An 18,159-nucleotide genomic window follows, 5' to 3' on the forward strand; every position below is an offset into this window, starting at 1 on the left:
GAAAAAGCAAAATGGCAGACATAAATCAAAGCATGGTCCCTAAATGCTCCATAGTGAGATTGTCTGTGTGTGAGAGAGAGGGGGCTGGGGCAATGATTTACTTTGGCTAACAGTTTGAGGATAGTTCATCATGACAGACAAGGCATGGTGGAGTTCACAGTGGTGAGAGTTTGTGGCTGGAACTCCTCACAAGTTGGCAGACCAGAAAGAAAGAAACTCTGGTGTCAAGTTGACAAAACAATCAGGACAAACACTCTCAACAAACCATATATTCTATAAACAAATATCAACCATTGAAAATTACTTAAAGTATACAAAAAATGTCCTACAAGTACAGTGGAATTAAATTAGAAATCAATTACAGAGGCACTTTGGGGAATCCCCAATCACTTAGAAATTAGCATACTCTTAAATAACCAATGGGTCAAAAGAAATCAGAGAAAACATAGATGACTAAGAACAAAAAGACCATACCAAAATTTTACAGCTATAAATGGCTACATTAAAAAGAAAACATTTTTTATAAATTTAGAAAAGTCTTTTTAAGCACCATAAAAGGAAAAAAAAACAAAAAAAAAAAACACAAGACACAAACTGAGGAAAAAGGCTAGTTTCAGCAGGTTAAGGTCCTTTGCTGCCAAGCCTGATGCCACCAAGGAACCACACAGGTAGAAAGAGAACCGATCTATTCACACAAGCTGTCTATCCTCTGACCTTCACAAATGTGCTGTATGTATGTATACACAAATATTTAAACATACCTAATAAATAAAAATATTTAGTTCTTAGACTGAGTGGAAAGGGACAAGAGAGGGGATTGGGAGGATATATTTCAAATACATGTATAAAACTGTTAGAGATTAAATTTTTTAAAAGAGTTTTCCAAAATATAAACAAACAAACACATACACATACACACACACACACACACACACACACACACACACACACACACACACACACACACACACACACACACACACACACACAAAATCAAATACAGGGCCTCCAACAAACATGCTGGATGAGTGACCTACCACTGAGGTTATATCCCATCAAATATCCTTTAAGAAGAACACAGGGGTGGAGGGGAGAGGTGGCTCTGCGATTAAAGTGGTGTGGGACTCACCTGGTAACTAGTTACTCATCCTGGTAACTAACCTGGCTAGTAAGACCAGCTAGCCAGGAGCTAGCTAGCCTGGGAGAGCTCTAGGTTTTACTGAAAAATGTCACAATGGCTAAGGTGGAAGAGGATGATTCCCAACAACTTCAGCCTCCATATACACCCCCATATACATGCAAGAATATGTACACACTTACATGTACACTACACACAATGAATGTAGAGAAACAATAAAAATGACAAATTTAGGGCTGGAGAGACGGCTCAGAGGTTAAGAGCACTGACTGCTCTTCCAGAGGTCCTGAGTTCAATTCCCAGCAACCACATGGTGGCTCACGACCATCTATAATGAGATCTGATGCCCTCTTCTGGTGTGTCTGAAGACAGCTACAGTGTACTTACATACAAATAAATAAATCTTTTAAAAAAAAAAAAAAGACAAATTTACACTCCATAAGAGATATCCAAGAGGCCAATAAACTTTATGAAAAAGTGGCACCCTTCCACATCTAAGAAATTAAATGTACTGTGAGCAGTAATTATGAGTCATGGAGGTTCAGCAGCATTGCTCTGATGTGAATTGGGACAATGAGAGGCTATGCACGTGGAGGAAGCAGGTCTATGGTATATCTGTACCTCTGCTCAACTTTCTTGTGAATCTCCAACTGCTATAAAAATGAAGTCTGTTTAACACTGAAAATATTTTAAATGAAAACGAAAACCACAAAGAAATATCACTCTAAATCCTGATGGATAGTTAAGCTGGCAATCCTAGTTGTTGGTGGGGATGCTGAACAGTGGGAAATCTCATATACTATTCACGGGAATGTGAAACAGTGCAACCACTTTAGCAAACTAGCTAGCAGGATCTTCTAAAGGCAAGCACACAGTCTATAACCCAGTAGCTCTGCTGGTAGGTACATATTAGGCTGGTAGGAATAAATCAATAGTGCATGAAGAGGACAGTATATACTTCTTAAGAACACTGTGAGAACTAAGCAGTGGTGCCAAAAGGAAGCAAAGGCAAATGATCTTTGTGAGTTTGTTTGGTCTACAGAGCCAGTCCTAAGACAGCCAGGGCTACTGAGAGAAACACTTGTCTTTAAAAACAATTTGCTTAGCAAGTGCATTTGTCTACCAGTACCACACAAAAGGAACATTATTAATAACAATCAATTATTCTTAATCATTAGCATATATTAAATTCTATATAAACAATATATTTTTATCTTATAACTTTTATATATTTATATAATAAACATAATTATATACTATACAGAATATAGAAAACCATAATTTTTATGGAAATACTTGAGAAATGAATGTGAACTAGTTTCAGTAATTTACATTACAAATACTAGTGTGAACCAATTAAAGGTGAACTGTATGTGAGTTTATTTGTATAAAGTTGATACAAAAAGGAACTTAACCATATCAGAAAAACGCAGAGAACACCACAGAGAAAGCTGTACCTAGAGGAAGGTGAGCGTTTATGTCTTCTGTGAATAGCAGTCACAGGTCAGAGTCTATAACGATTCACTGAATATTACTTTGTGAGCATCTCTGTACATAATGCTTTAGCTGAAAGGTAACACACTACACAACTTTAAAAACAAAATGAACTGAATTACAACAAGAATATTTGAACCTCAGAGACTGATAACTTTTAGGGGCTTAAACACTTTAAAATGTCACAAAGAAGAATTGGAGCTGAATTCAATAAAGGTGGGAAATATAAAAGTAGGTAAAGGGAAAACGTGAGAAAGTAACTGCTTCTATCTGATGTAGAAAGGGGTGACATCAATACCATTTATTCTAATGTCTGAGATACAGAAGTTAAGAAAAACTGATAATAGGATTTTGATAGAAAAATCAATTAAACCCAATTTCAATAGTGATTAAGATCTACCATCTGAAACAAGATAACATTTAGCAGCAGTTAAATTTCTCTTCTCTAGAGGGCATTTTGTTCAGACCTCTGCAACAGAAGTTCAATTACCTTCCTCCCCACTGTTTTAAAGAAGTGAACTTGCCTCACTGGACAGGGTCTGTGCCTCCTCAATCTCCAGCTGTCCTAACTGGACCCGAAGCACTAGCCAGGACTACAGCCTATGGACCCTAAGCACTAGCCAGCCCTACAGCCTATGGACCCTAAGCACTAGCCAGCCCTACAGCTTACTCATCCTTTTTGCTTAAGTTTATTTGGAGCAACCAAATAACCGATGAATGTAACAGCTTGCTGTAACACATACCATCGTTCCATGTTAATTCATGTTTACAACAGAAGTCAACGCTGGTAACTCACAGATTACCCAGCCCACCTTTGCAAGCTAGTCTTCCTCATTAGATACACCCAAGTTCCTCAAGGACAGGACTGACTCTGATGTATCTTTATTTCTCAGAACTAGGCTCCAGTTTGAAAACTACTTGCTAATAAGTTTAAATATATATATATATATATATATATATATATATATATATATATATATATGTGCTTGTTACACAGGCCCAAGGACCTATGTTCAAGCTCTGGAACTACATTAAAAGTCAGATTCAATGATACATGTTACATATCTGTAATGTCAACATTATGGGAGTCAGTGACAGGAAAAGTGCCCAGAAGCTCAGGGGTCAACTATCCTGGAGTTCACTGAGCATTTGCACAAAACAGAAGAAGCAAGAGAGACCCTCCCTCGACAAGATGGAAAGTTGTGTGTTCTCGTTCTCTCCCTCTCTCTCTCTCTGTCTTTGTCTGTCTGTCTCTCTGTCTCTTTCTCTCTCTCCACAATTCGCCAGGATTTTCTAATCTCTAGAGGCAGAATTCACCAAAACAGGAATGCAACAGAGACTCAAAGAGTATGAGGTACCTCAAGGCTGCCTGTGCAGTGTGGAGTCTTCAGGATTCACACAGACCAGCTTGGTCACAGGTGACAGAGGCCAGATGAGTATACTGGGTTTAAGTATTTTCAAGTGTCTAAATTCTAATCTGCTTTAAAGTGGGAGAGTACTTACCTATATATACCTAGTAAAAGGTACAGAGTTAATTCCCCAGACAGACAGACAGATGGATGGATGGATGGACAGACGGACACACACACACACACACACACATACACACACACACACACACACACACACACAAAATAAAAATTTTTAAAAGAAAAAACTCAACATTCATATCAACAGTATACTACTATACCCAAGGTCACACAGGTAAGTGCTGATAGGAAAACACAAACCCAGGTGCATACACCTAACCTTGCCATGCCATCTACAAAAGTAGGATTTAATGCACAGCAAACATCTGGTAGTACAAGGATTAATAAAAGAGGCAACACAAAACCAGGCATTGGTGGTGCACATCTTTAGTCCTAGCATTCTGGAGGCAGAGGCTGACAGTTTGCATTATGTTGCCATTTATAAGCCTTTAAAATTATAAAATTGAGTCTAAAACAGAGTAAGAAATACCTGAAGCAACTCTAATAACAAAGCACTGATAAACTGGAATATATACTTGTACAGTCTTGAGTGAGCAACTCTGGTTAAGTGAAAGGTATATATGTTACTAATACTTAAACCTGGTATTCTAGAATGCACTAAACCCTACCCTCGCTTATAAATACAGGTCCATCTCCTACACAGCTGACATAGGAGCAAAAAGACAAAAAACCGAAAAGACAACCATTCCTATATCTTGCTTCCTAGGCCCTTAAGAGGGTTAAGGAATTGGCAATTCAAATAGAGGAATAACCAAAATTTGACACGTGGACATTACAAAGGAAAAGCTGTCTTTCATTTGTGGTTGCAAACTACAGGTAAATGCCTGGGATTCCAGAAGCAAGAAGCTAGAAAAATCCAGAAATGGAAACTGAGACCCACAGATAATATCCGAGATCTTAGATCTAGACGCTTCCAAAGTCAATCCACACTGCTCCACACAATTCCCATTGTATGAATAATGATACATTGTGAACACAAGTAACTAAAATATCAAGACTAAGCTGAGAATGTGGCATATGACTATAATCCCAGTACTTAAATGTAAAAGCACAAAGGACCTCAAAATCAAAGCTAGCCTCTAAAACAAAAGAAAAACTACAAGGCGCACACCTTCAATTCCAGAGCTCTGGAGGCAGAGGCAGGCAGACCTCTGAGACCAAGGCCAGAGGCATCTGTGTAGTAAATTCCAGGCTACTCAAGAGCTACACAGTGAGACCTTGTCTCAAAACAATCCACTAAAAAGCTTAACGACTAATACACTAGCTTGGGAAGAACAGTAGATCTATTAAATGAAGTAGCACTGTCAGACAGACAGACAATAGGGCCATGTACTTCAGTGTAGGCCAGACTGAGTCTTCTTCACTCTGCTAAACCTCTCTGTGAACTAGGACACCCCTCCATTTCTCTGAACCTCTGTACAGATCTCTTCATCTGTAAACAGGGATATTAACAGTACTCACTTCTATGGCTGTCAGAAGTAAATGAGCTATGACTCACCAAGAGCCCAGAACACTGAGAAGCATTAATATCTTTAAGTAAATTAAGTCATTTTTAAAAGTATACAAACTTGACTAATTACAGTGATGTTTGCCAAAACACTTTTTTACAGGGAAAAAAAGGTAATTTAAGGGATAAACACTATTCATGAAAAAACAAAACAAGACAGCCCACATGCCTTTGGTCTTCTAAGACAGGATGGTTATTATTAACTTCACACAAGCCTCTCTGACCTTCCCTAGTGGCACTACATTTATCATCAAAAGGGAAGTACACACACTGTGAGTAGGAAACCATGAAATTGCACTTAATACCAGCACTTCTCAGACCGGGCTTCAGAATTTAAAGTTAAAGGTAGCTTGGTGTTCTCTCCAGCTAATTAGTTTCTAAGGAAAGGTACAGATTTATACACAGAAATCTGTATATAACCACATAAGATGAAAAGAAACAAACAGTACACGTCATTTAAGAAAACTATTTATTTGGCCTTGTAATGAATCTGGACAATAGAACATTTCTTTAAGTACAAGAACAATTTGCCTTCTTGAAAGTCACCAAATATCAGGCCTAATGATGAAGCTACATTGCGAAGACTGAACTCAAAAGCAGCTTACCACCTGGCCTTGCTCAACGGATCCTTATAACCCAGACTTTCTGATATCTATCAACCCGTTCAACCTCTCTCTGCCTCTCACTAGATTTGCCAAATAATTTTTAAAGCAATTATCAGAATTAAAACTACATTAAAAAAAATACTGCATAGATAGCCTGCATGCCAAGCTTTTCTCTGCCCATATTGAATATTAATAAAAGTCAAAGATCTGCCACAAAGCACTACAGCTTAGTCCAGAGCCTCAGCCACCGGATAACACAGACTTCACAAGGGGTTGCTCCTCCTTTCCCCTTTACAAGGAAAATGCTTTGTTCAAGTTCATCTGCTACAGCCAGAGAAGGCTATCAGGCCAAAAATTAAGATAAATTGAACTTCAAATTAGATTATCAAACATGAAGATATTTTTCTATTAATATCTCTCTAACATTTTCCATGAGTGTTCTAAATGTATCTTCTTTAAAAAGCAGCATGTACCATTAGCACAGCTGACCCAGCTTTCTAAACCAGGGAGAGGGAGGCTGATTCTATCTTCATGCCCGTACAACAGTCCTGCCAAAAAGTTAACCAAAGTTTACTTGTAAACTGAATAAACCTTAAAAAGATGGCTTTGTAATTAAAAATGGGGGAGGGAAAGGAACCCATGAAATTACTCAAAACCACCTTTTAGGCACTACATTAGTGATTATACCCAGAGTCTCACTTCTGTCCCAGCCTGTCATGGATTACCAGGTCAGACTGGGCACAAGCCTTTACCTTTCTGCTTCAGTGTTCTTCCCTGCAAATGAGAATAACTGAACAGAACTCTGTAGCATGAGAGTAAGTGAACTATAGGCAGACTCAAAATCTAATTATTTTATTATTATTCATGTGTCACCTCTAGCCTAGAGCCAAACCAAGGATACAGGCTGAGATACACTCCAGAAATACTTTCCGAAGAGCAACCAACTCATTGTCTTCCTATGTTTACTTACATAACTTTTTGCATATTCCAAAGTGTTTTGATATATAAATCATTTTTAAAAACAAGACTATCTAACACACTCCTTGCAGTGCTCATCAACTTAAATAGCAAGGACTTGTTAACAATACCCTAAGTGTACGAGCTAAGGCTCACTGCTTGGCTAGGCCATGAACTCTCATCCCACTACCTTAGCCTTTCGAGAATCTTGTTTTTAGTTGATAGGGACCCACTATGTAGCCCAGTGGGAGACTGCATGTGTATACTACACTTGTTCTTCACTAGAATTTTTTAGCTGGAAGAGACATACCAATGCCTCTAATTACCCCCAACTGTGAACAATCCCAGATATATTTTATATGTAAAATACTGTTTGCAAAGTGTAAAAGAAAAACCACAAACCTAAAAGTAAGAAATCTGAATTTTGGTCTCAACTTTCTTACAGTGAAAGCCCAGGCAAATTATCTGTATTCCCTCAACTGAAAAATGAAAGGTATGTACTAGATTGCTTGCATAGTACCTTGCAACTCTATAGTCCTCACTCATTTTATGAAACTGAAGCAGAGATAAGCACCTTGTCCAGGTCACACAGGTAAAATTAACAGCACAGAAGAGACTACCATTGGTCACCTCTTATATACCACACTACTTCTCCCTCTCAACACTACCATTTCAGCCTGGGAAGGCACATGCAGGTAACCCCATTCAAAGCTCATCCCTATCTACACAGCTGCTTTGGGTCAGTATGGACTGTCTCAAAACAAACCAAAAGCCACAAATGAACAAACATAGAAATATACCATTACTCTAAATTTTCATATTATAAATCTAAAGTATTTATTAAATAAATCATGTATTTTAAAAATGGACTTTAAGTGAAGTCTCAAGCTGGAGGTGTGATTACATTTACTAAATTCACCTCACCAAAGTTAGGAGAGGAGCTGAAGAGGTGTCTGATAGGTTAACAGCACTTGCTATGCAATTGGGACCAGACTTTCCCAGGACCCATATAACAAGCTAGGTGAAAGACAGTAACTCTAACTCTGACAAACTGGCTTCTGCACGCACAGATGTGCACGTCTGCCCACCACCTCTCCAATGAGCAAGCATTCACAAAGACAATGACACATATAAATAAATCTTTTAAAAATGTTAAAGAGAATTTAAGCCTAACTTCCAACACCTAAAAACCCCAAATACAGAAGATTATGTTCCATACAAAATTAAAAAAATGAACTGTTGTAAGTAGTATTACAAGTACAACCCTCAGAATACAAAATTAAAATTCTTGATTTTATTTTATATCTAAGTCATTATTTAATATGCATTGTTTAATTCAAGAGAGATCAATTTAAACATTTCCCCCATGTTTCCTCATTTCTGACTATATCTTTGACATTAAACAGCTTAAGCATATTACTTCTAAAACCAAACAAAAGACTAGACTATATTGATAATTTCTCTTTCAAAATTGAAAACTGGCCCCCCAAAGTACTCTAAAATCCAGTGCTCACTGTATTCTACTCTACTAAATTGTCCCATTAGCAGTACTCAGTTCCCTAAATGTCTTCAAGCTTATTATATTTTACAGGGAACTTAGCAACATTTCAACAAGACTGATCCTGTTGACTCCAGAAAATCCTCAGAGGAAAATCACAACAAAATGCAGAAGAATAATAAAACCAACAGTAGTATCATATTACTGACTTGAGACCATCTGAAACATTCAGAGTATATGAGTACAGTTTAACTATAATTAGGGATTCTTAAAGAAAAGATGCCAGAATGTTTATATTTTTAAAATAGATGGAACCATATAGTGTTAAATCCAAGAGCACCCAATCTAAGAGTCTAAATTCCCCCACGAAAATGTCTCTGTAGTCTGCACTGCATTCTTCAGAGTTAAATGCTTCTTCCCACTGTTGGACAAGCTCGGCAGTTTAGCAGCTACATAGTTCTTCCGTTCTTGTTCAAAATTCGCAGTAGCTTTTTTCACCTTGCTGAACTAGCTCTGCTCTTTCTAGACTAGGAGAATGAATCTACTATCTACTTTCCGTTAATGTTTCTGAAATATATGTCTCCCATGTGTCTTCCATTCTTCAGCTTTCACTAGGCTGAATATATGGCCCAGTGACTTTCTAGGGAGTAGTTTTAGAGTATGAAATATTCCACATTGCCAGTAACCTTTTAAAAAATTCTGCCACTTGTAGTTTTTGGTGTCTTATCAGGGAACAGTCATTCTGAAAAGGCTAAGTACTTCATATATCTCAATCACAACATATCACAACAGATACAAAGCAGGAGCAAATTCCAGCTGTTCTTCCAGTAAGCCAAAAAGAAATCATATGTAAAACTATAAAATACCACTAACTATGCTATTTTTTTTTCAATTTTAGAATGTAATTTTTTTTACAAAATTTCACTTAACATGTAACTGGCTTATTATATTTAAAATTAATTAAAACTTTTGAAATTCTCAGTTTTAATACGGCAAGCATTAATAAATAACTCACATAAAAATGATCTTTTGGAGATCCTTAGTAATGTTAAGTAAAGGGATGCTAAGACCAAAAAGTTTATAAAAGCATAGCATCTCTCAGATTTCCAGACCTCTAGGCTAGGTTTTCTTTTCTCTTGCTCTAATGTATACTGATTCTTAAGTTAGACCCTAAAAGATGCACACCCTGTCCTCCTCTAGCTAGTGATTTCAAGGAATTGCAAGCCCACATCTTATTAACATCTCCCTAGAAGAATAACACTTATTTTTCTAAGGACCACAGTCTTCAAACACAGAAATTTGTCTGAAACCAGCAACTTAGCTGCTCTGTGATACAGTCCATCACTAATACTTTCATTATTCACAAAAAAGTAGTTATAACTAGCAAGACTGAGGAGAAAAGGATATTTTGAACAATCATTTGATTTTTAGCAATAATGAATTCAAAAAGTAACCATATGTTAACATGCAAAAAACAAAGTATAAAACTAAAGTCTGTTTATTTAGCCATCTAGGTTACTAGATTTTAACAGATCTTTCCTTGAAATTGCCCCTCCACCCCCTTTTCTTTTGTTGTAGTCCTCTGAGACAGGATCTCTCTGTGTAGCCCTGGCTGTCCTGGAACTCACTATGTAGACTAACAGCTCAGCCTCACCGCCAGAGTGCTGGGATTAAGGCTGGGATTAAGGCCCAACTGAAATCTTAAACTGCCTAACTCTCCACCTCTTAATAACAGTATTATAGGCGACAAAATGGGTTGGAGATTACAGGTTCAAAAGATCCAGCAGAAACCCTGCTGAGCACGTATGAGCAATCCTCCAAATTAATAAACAAAACAAGAAAAAATCTGGACTCAGAGCAAAGAAAACAATCTATCTACATGTATCTTAAAAATACTGAAGGTTATCTCACAACTTTAATCTTCAAGATAACTTTTACAGACATGTATGGCGTATCTTTAATCTTTCAATGTTTAATTCACTTAAAAGAAGTTCACGGAGGGCTCAAGACGTGGCTGTGCACATCCTTGCTGCTCTTGCAGAGCACTCACATTGCAACTTACAACCCTCTCTAAGACCTGTTCCAGGGGATCCAAAACCCTCTTCTGAGCTCCTGGGCACGAGGCATGCATATCGGCTATATGCATAAATGCAGACAAAACACTCATATACATGAAATTTAAATTTTAAAGATAACTAACTGACAAAAGAGTTCATAAACATACATGTACCTAAACATCTTTGGAACTAAACATTTTTCTGTGATTGCAAGTTAATTTGGTTCAGGTTTTCAAGAAACAAAGCTTAGACTCTTCTTGATACAGTCACTCAATGCTGCCAATCAATTTCCATCAGCATTTCTTAGTCCTCACTAGTCCTCCCTTGAAGTCAAAAAGTTCCTAAACTTAAGTTTATGCAGCATATTAACACATATAGCTGCAAAAGATACTAAACTCCTGTAACAAAAGCTGGGACTCCACTCAATGATAAACATCTTCATCTTGATCCTTGGGGGCTTCCAATAGATAATTCCTGTAGACAATGGTAAAATTTAAGAACATGGTGCCAAGCCTCAAAATGAATGGGGGTTGGGAGTTGGTTAAGAGTTTTAATTTGCATGATTAGTAAAAAAGAAATGACCTTGTAATTATGAGGGCTGGGGTGTAGCCTTGTAGTACAGCACACTGGCCCACTTAAAGGTTCTACAGGAAAGCAGAAAAGGAAGGAAAATTTGGTGTCAAGTGTAACTTTCACAAGAGCATATCCCATGGTTTCAAGTACTAACTAGGACTCACTATTTTAGGTTAACAACAAAAAACAAAACCCAATTAAAAAAGAAAAAACTGCTGAGGGAGGGGAGCAGGATTTCTGGTTATTTGGAAGTTTGAATTAAATTATTCAAACCACTCAGAATTTTTCCTCATCAGGGAGGGTGCAGAACAGCACACCTAGGATGGTAAATTTAGCTACGGGCTGACCTTCCTTAGAAACTCCATCTGAATTTGGTGGCTGCCAAATTCTCAGGACTGATAACAGAAGTCAACTGTTAAACCAACAACATGCACTCAGCAGATTATCACATACGGGTCCTGGCTCATAGTAATGGCTCAATAAACACTTGAGAAATCAATGAGGAATTATTTTTTTCAAAGGTATAGGACTCTAGAAACCAAGATAGTGTTTCGAAACTCACACTATCATTAGGCATCTTAATGAAACTACAAAGTGGAAACAGCTACAAGCACCAACTGCCCTATTTACAAAACGCACTTTAAACAATTTCCTTACAAATTTTCAAGTTTATACATGTACACAAACATAAATTTTCAAGCACAGAAGGAAAACTCGGATTAATTTAAGTCATTCAATAAATAAGCTCTTATCTTCCATTAATGAAAAATCAGTGTCAGGGTGAGATGAAAGGGGAAAATGTCTGTCAATGTATTCGGCATGTTTAATGGATGCCATAAATCAAATCTTCCCATGAATTTTCTAGAGCATATTCACGTCAATCTTTGAGCCTATTGTCACTTTCACACATGCTCACGGGAACAAAATGACAAAGAATGCTATGTCTCAACCACTGGATCCGGGCAAGAAACATTTGATTAGCAATTATCAAGGTTATGGATAATAAATATAGACATATTTTCAAAGTACAATAATCCTAATGACTCATAAATATAAGGTCTGAATTTCTTTACGAGATTTACTAGACTGCTGGACTTCCAAACGTTTTCTTCTCCTCTTTTTAAAGGTGCTGATAATCTCCTTGTGCGAGACAACCGGGAGCGAACAACCCATTTACCGATTGCTAACGAATAAGGCTACGCATTTTCCAGACAAAAGCGAGTTAAAAAAGATCCGATGCAAATTTATTCTTTCCTGGTAAACGAGTATTCTCCCAAATTCCATTTTATGGAGTATACTTAAAGTTAAATGCAGCAAGTTCATTTTTTAGTCAAAAGCACTAGGTGCCTTACTGGCTGTGTGACTGCTACATCTGGTGGCAGAACACTTGCATGCAAGGAGCCAGAAAACTTAGAAAACAATTGTAACCGATCTCGGTGCGTGTTTTGCAGGAACCTTCAAGCAAGGATTTCCATAAAACCCCACCACCCCTGGCAGAGAGGAACACGAGCCTACTTGCACCCACGAGCATAACGTACAAACACGCAGGAGTCGATGGCGAAGGAAGGAAAGTTGCAACCATCTGGAGGGGTGGCACGAGCTGCCTTGCCCACGAGTCGGTCTGCCGTTGGGATCGCTCTAGGGGCCGCGCTGGGGATCCGAGTCGGACCCGAGGCAGCCCGGAGCACGCTGGCGGCGGGCGAGGGGCATCCTACCGGTCCCGGCGGTCGGGCTTGCGGCGCGGGGACCGCCTCTATGGGAGGAGTGCGGACTAGGGGAGGGGGCTCGCGCGCCAAGGCTGCACCGCGAGGGCAATCCCACCCGAGCCCCAAGGCCGGGAGGCTCAGGGAGCAAGGGCAGGCCTCCCGCCCGCGAACCGCCATCCCCCACCCCAGCCCGGGGTCCGCGCGGGCCGAGGGAGCCCGCGGGAGGGCGCGGCGGCGCTTACCTTCCCTGGGCCTCCCGGATGGCGGCGTGTGATTCAGCAGGGACCTGGCCGCTGCCGCCGAGCCTGGGGTTGGAGACGTGGAGAGCCGGGACCAAGATGGCGGCCCCTCCAAACTTCCACTGCTACTTTGGACACTCATCAAGCTACTTTCTGGGAGCCCGACTCCCCCCCTGCGACGGCGGCGGCACCGGCACCCGCCTCCGTCATGGCGGGGGCCGCGCTGAGGGCGAGCGCGGGCGCGAGGGCTGGGAGGGGAGCGCCGCGCCGCCGAGGGAGCGCGCCGGGCGGAGGGCAGGCGGGGAGGGCAGCGCTGAGGGGAGGCAAGTGGCCGGGGCCGCGGGGCCGGGGCCGGAGCGCGGCGGAGCGCGGACCGCGCCGACCGAGGCCCACTTCCGCGGGCGGAACCTGCCGGCACCTCTGCAGTGCGTCGGGCCCCGGCGTCGCCCGGGCGGCGGCGGGCGGTGGGTGGCGGCTGAGGCGGCGGGTAACCTCTGCATCAGTTACGGGCGGCGGCGGCGGCGGCGTCACGCGCCGCCAATGCAAACACTATCGCGAGGCTCCTGCGCCTCCGGTAGCGGCGGCGGCGGCGGCGGCGGCGGCCGCGGGCCGGCAGGGGAGGGGGCCCTGCCCGGGCGGGGCGAGGGCGGGGAGGGCGCGAGCGCGCAGGGGAGGTGCGGGGAGACGAGTCGCGTGCGCGGGGCCGGCCTGAGGGAGGCGCGCCCCCGCTGCCACCTGCCTCCCCCTCGCCGCGGCGCGCCTGCTCCGAAGCGCGCCCCACACCCAGCCTGCCCGAGACGCCTCTGCTCTCGCCCGGCTCCGGAGTCTCAAAATGGAACTGAAAAGTTGAGAGTTGCCTCTTGCCCCTCAGAAGGAAAAAGAAAAAAAAAACAAAACACCAAAAAAAAACCAAAAACCAGTGTGCACTTACGGGTCTGCAGAACAGGAGTCGTCACGGAATTTAGAAAAGAAAAAAAAAAAAACCCTAAGAAAATAAAACTTTCCTTAAAAACAATCTATCAAAGGAATTGAGAAATCCTACCGGTGGGGTAGCCCATGTGTATAGTAGAGCTGTTCTTTGTTTTCACAGAAGTGGAAAATCTAAATAGAAAATATTGACTACTGAATTCACATTTCAAAAAAAACTATAGTGTTCATCTTGAAGATATGGTTTCTAGAAATTTCCAGTTTCTGATGCCGCTGTTGAGTATTGACGTCGAATTCCCCAAACAAATTACAGTATTTGTTAAAATTTATAGATAGAGCGTAGCTTTCTGCACGCCCACGTACACACACCAGCGATTGGCCATCTTGTTCATAAAAGAACAGTCTAGTAGTCCAGGAAAAATACGGCAAGGTTATTGCTCTCTTTAAACAACCAAATTGAATAGAACACTGAAAAGATTATGCTATAGAGCAACTGTGCCGGCATAAGGAAATGACATGATTACCAGGGGGACAAAAATGTCATTTCTATTTTTTATTTTTATGACTTTGCATTTCTCATAGTAATGTTTTCTTCAGATAAACTATCATTAGAGCCTTGGTTGTCAGCTATGCCAGAAGTCACTGGAGTGTTCCTGTGCTTCAGATTCTTCTGTTCTCAGTCACATTCTGCTTTTGAAACCTAAGAACTGTCGCACATTGAACAACGAACGTTATTGACAATGAATGGACTCACTGTAAAGTGCGTGGCTTTGGGTCCCACGCTAGGGTGTACACAGCTCTGAAGCCCCCTGTACAATCAGTAGCAAACATCTATTGCCCACCCAGCTCCCTTCCACCTACCCCTTTGAGGTTCCTCCCTGCTCTACCTCCATCCCCCTCAGAACCACACTTCTGCTTTCCGTGCTGCAGAGTAATTTGGATTTTCCTGAATTTTAGATGAAGCGTCCAGTGTTTATTCTGGATATAAAATGGTTTCCCTGGACATAATTATTTTAATAGCCATATGGTTGCATTCTCTTGTGTGAATATATCACACCTTGTCCCTTAAACTATTGATAGACATTTGCATTCCCCCCTTTTGCTATACTAGTTCCATGAACACTCATGTGCAAGCCTTTAGATGATGGATACACATCGTCCATCTCATGGTTGCGTACCTATGTATGACCTCATATGATATGTATTGATACTGTTTGCTTGCTCTTCTGTATGCTGGAGATCAAGCCTAGTGCTTCATAGGAGCTAGGCAAGCACTCTACCCACCCCCCTTCTTTCTTTTAAGAGTAAGCTCAGTTTGCACGTCATATCATAAAGAGCACAGGGCAGGAAGGAAGTTACGAGAACTGACATTAATGTCAACAACTATTAAAGAAAAAATCCTTATTTCAACTTTCCCATCTATAGCAAAGAGGTTAGACTCCTCTCATTTCCAGGACTTTAGTTCAGAGTTCAATTCCTCATAAACTGTAAATAAATCCCAAGGCAGACAGGCAAGGTGGCCCAAGTCTTTAATCCCATCCCTTGGTTGGCTGAGGCAAGAGGATTGCTTCGAGTGCTAGACTGGACTACAGACACCTTCCTGACAGCATTTTTTGCAGTCTGAGTTTCCTGTTGTTTTGCCCTTTTTAATGATGACTAGAGGCGCATGGCACATGCATAAGCGAGTTGCTTCAGTTACATTTTGCTTGTGGCTGCTGTGGAGAAGGACAATTACATATTCTGATCTTGCCTTCTTGTAGCTTAGGATGAAGAGAACACTTAACCACCCTCTAAAGAAGCCTCTTCCAGTTATAAGGAGCTAAGCAGAAAACCAGGCTTAGCTTAAAAATGGAACTTCACGTATCGTCTGCACTCACACCTTCAAAAAAAAAAATGCCAAAGGGTAGTGACAGAATTTTCAGAGTATGCTATAGTAAGTAAAACGAGGATATGATTGCCATTTGTAAGTTTGTACAAAAATAAATGACTAGAAGGATGTACCACAAAAAGCCAATGACTAGGTTGTTTTGATGACAGTTATTGTTTCTACCTCTGTCCTTCCCCAAATTGTGCACAGCAAATGTATATTTTTTATATTCAGGAAAAGTTCGTTAAATAACAAATAATTTAAGCATAAAATGTCTCTAGACAAAAATTATATAAGTAGATAATTTTATAAGCTGTATACATGATACCCTAGCTCCTTGGTAGCTTGAAGAAGGAAGACCATGAGTCCAAGGCCTACTGGGTCATACATTGTGGTGGTTTGAATATGCTTGGCCTAGGGCGTGGCACCATTAGGAGGTGTGGCCTCGTGGGAGTGGGTGTGTCATTGTAGGCGTGGACTTTAATACCTTCTTCCTAGCTGCCTGAAAACCAGTCTTCTAGCAGCCTTCAAATGAAAGAGAAGAACTCTCAGCTCCTCCTGTACCATACCTGCCTGGATGCAGCCATGCTCCTGCCTTGATGATAATGGACTGAACCTCTGAACCTGTAAGCCAGCCTCAATTAAATGTTGTCCTTTATAAGAGTTGCCTTGGTCACGGTGTCTGTTCACAGCAGTAAATCCCTAAGACATATATCAAGAATGTGTCTTGGAAAAACGTGTCTGCATTTATGTGTGTATAATCACTTAAAATAAGTACAGAGTAATAGATTGCATGGTAGGAAAAATATGGAAATGGTCAGAAGAATCTAACTTCCAACTGAAAGGGACCTTTAGTCTGCCACTGAGGATCGAAAGGAGGACCCCAAGAACAAGGACACAATACGGGGAGAGCGTCTTTGGGCAACCTTCCCGACTGAAATATTCCTAGAAAGAAAGCTGAACACGGAAGTCAGCGTGGCAAGGAAGAGATGGCAGGAACTCCTCTAGAAAGAGCAGGGAAGAGATAGAAAAGGGTCCTGAGCCCGCGTTCTTCATTCTGAAGCCTCTAGAGGAGTATCTGGCCCAGGCCAAGTGTCCTGTCAATTTTGTGAAAAGAATGGGTTTATAAGGCTCAATAAAGAGGCGAGGGAGCAAAGCAGAAGTCTCTGAAGGTCTCTTGAGGCAAGGTCAATACAGCAGGTAGAGACCTGAGCCCTCATCTATAGAGGGACTAGAATTTACAGCTACGGCTATTAGACTCTTTTACATTTGTCTTTGGAAGTAAAATTATTTTAAAAGAATCTAATATAGATGTAAAAAACGCATTTTGTGGTGACACGCAGCAGATGGTGAGGACGTGCGCGCCCCCACTTCTTCCTCTTCTTGACTCCTTCTTCGTGGGAGCAGCAGCGGCGTCCGCGGGTAAGTAGCCAACATGCAGCTCTTTGTCCGCAACCAGGAACTAAACACCCTCGAGGTGACCAGCCAGGAGACACTCGCCCAGATCAGAGCTCATGTGGCCTCGCTGGAAGTCATTGCCCCGAAGATCAAGTCCTGCTTCTGGCAGGCTCGCCACTGGAGGATGAGACCACCCTAGGCCGGTGTGGTGTAGAGGCCCTGACCACTCTAGAAGTAGCTGGCTGCATGCTGGGAGGTAAAGTCCATGGTTCCTTGGCTCGTGCTGGAAAAGTGAGAGGTCGGACTCCCAAGGTGGCCAAACAAGAAAAGAAGAAGACGGTCCGAGCCAAGAGGCGAATGCAGTACAACCAACGCTTTGTCAAGGGCCCAACCCAAAAGAAGAAGGGCCCCAATGCTAATTCCTAAGTCCTGTTGTGATCCTGCCACACTAATAAAGCCACTTTGCCCAGAAAAAAAAAAAATGCATTTTGCCTGGCCGTGATGATGCATGCATTTAATCCCAGGAGGCAGAGGCAGGCAGATCTCTGTGAGTTCGAGATCACTGTTCCACAGAGTGAGTTTCAGGACAGCCAAGGCTACACAGACAAACCAAAACAATAATTATAATTATAGTAATACTTTATCTTATACCTCCCAATAATTGATTTCTTCTCAATTCAATTGGGAAAAAAAAAATCAATTC

The 18,159-nt window shown here is 41.3% G+C and overlaps 1 protein-coding gene and 1 pseudogene across 2 annotated transcripts in view; one reads left to right on the plus strand and one right to left on the minus strand.

Moving 5' to 3' along the window:
• Nucleotides 1-13,525, minus strand: part of Tlk1 (tousled like kinase 1) — a 120,013-nt gene extending 106,488 nt beyond the window's left edge. The window contains exon 1 of one of the 2 annotated variants that reach the window (XM_032903467.1): nucleotides 12,858-13,004. Coding sequence is in view for 1 of the 2 variants with exons in the window: in XM_032903465.1 (XP_032759356.1) it covers nucleotides 13,268-13,406 (139 nt within the window). In the remaining variant the exon portion in view is untranslated. Of the gene's footprint in view, nucleotides 1-12,857; nucleotides 13,005-13,267 lie in introns of those variants that run through there. The other variant, XM_032903465.1, reaches the window with a different exon arrangement.
• A 3,968-nt stretch (nucleotides 13,526-17,493) lies between these two features.
• LOC116901499 lies at nucleotides 17,494-17,938 on the plus strand (annotated as a pseudogene).
• Nucleotides 17,939-18,159: the final 221 nt, after the last annotated feature.

The sequence above is a fragment of the Rattus rattus genome, chromosome 5 (assembly GCF_011064425.1).
Source record: "Rattus rattus isolate New Zealand chromosome 5, Rrattus_CSIRO_v1, whole genome shotgun sequence".
Lineage (NCBI taxonomy): Eukaryota > Metazoa > Chordata > Mammalia > Rodentia > Muridae > Rattus > Rattus rattus.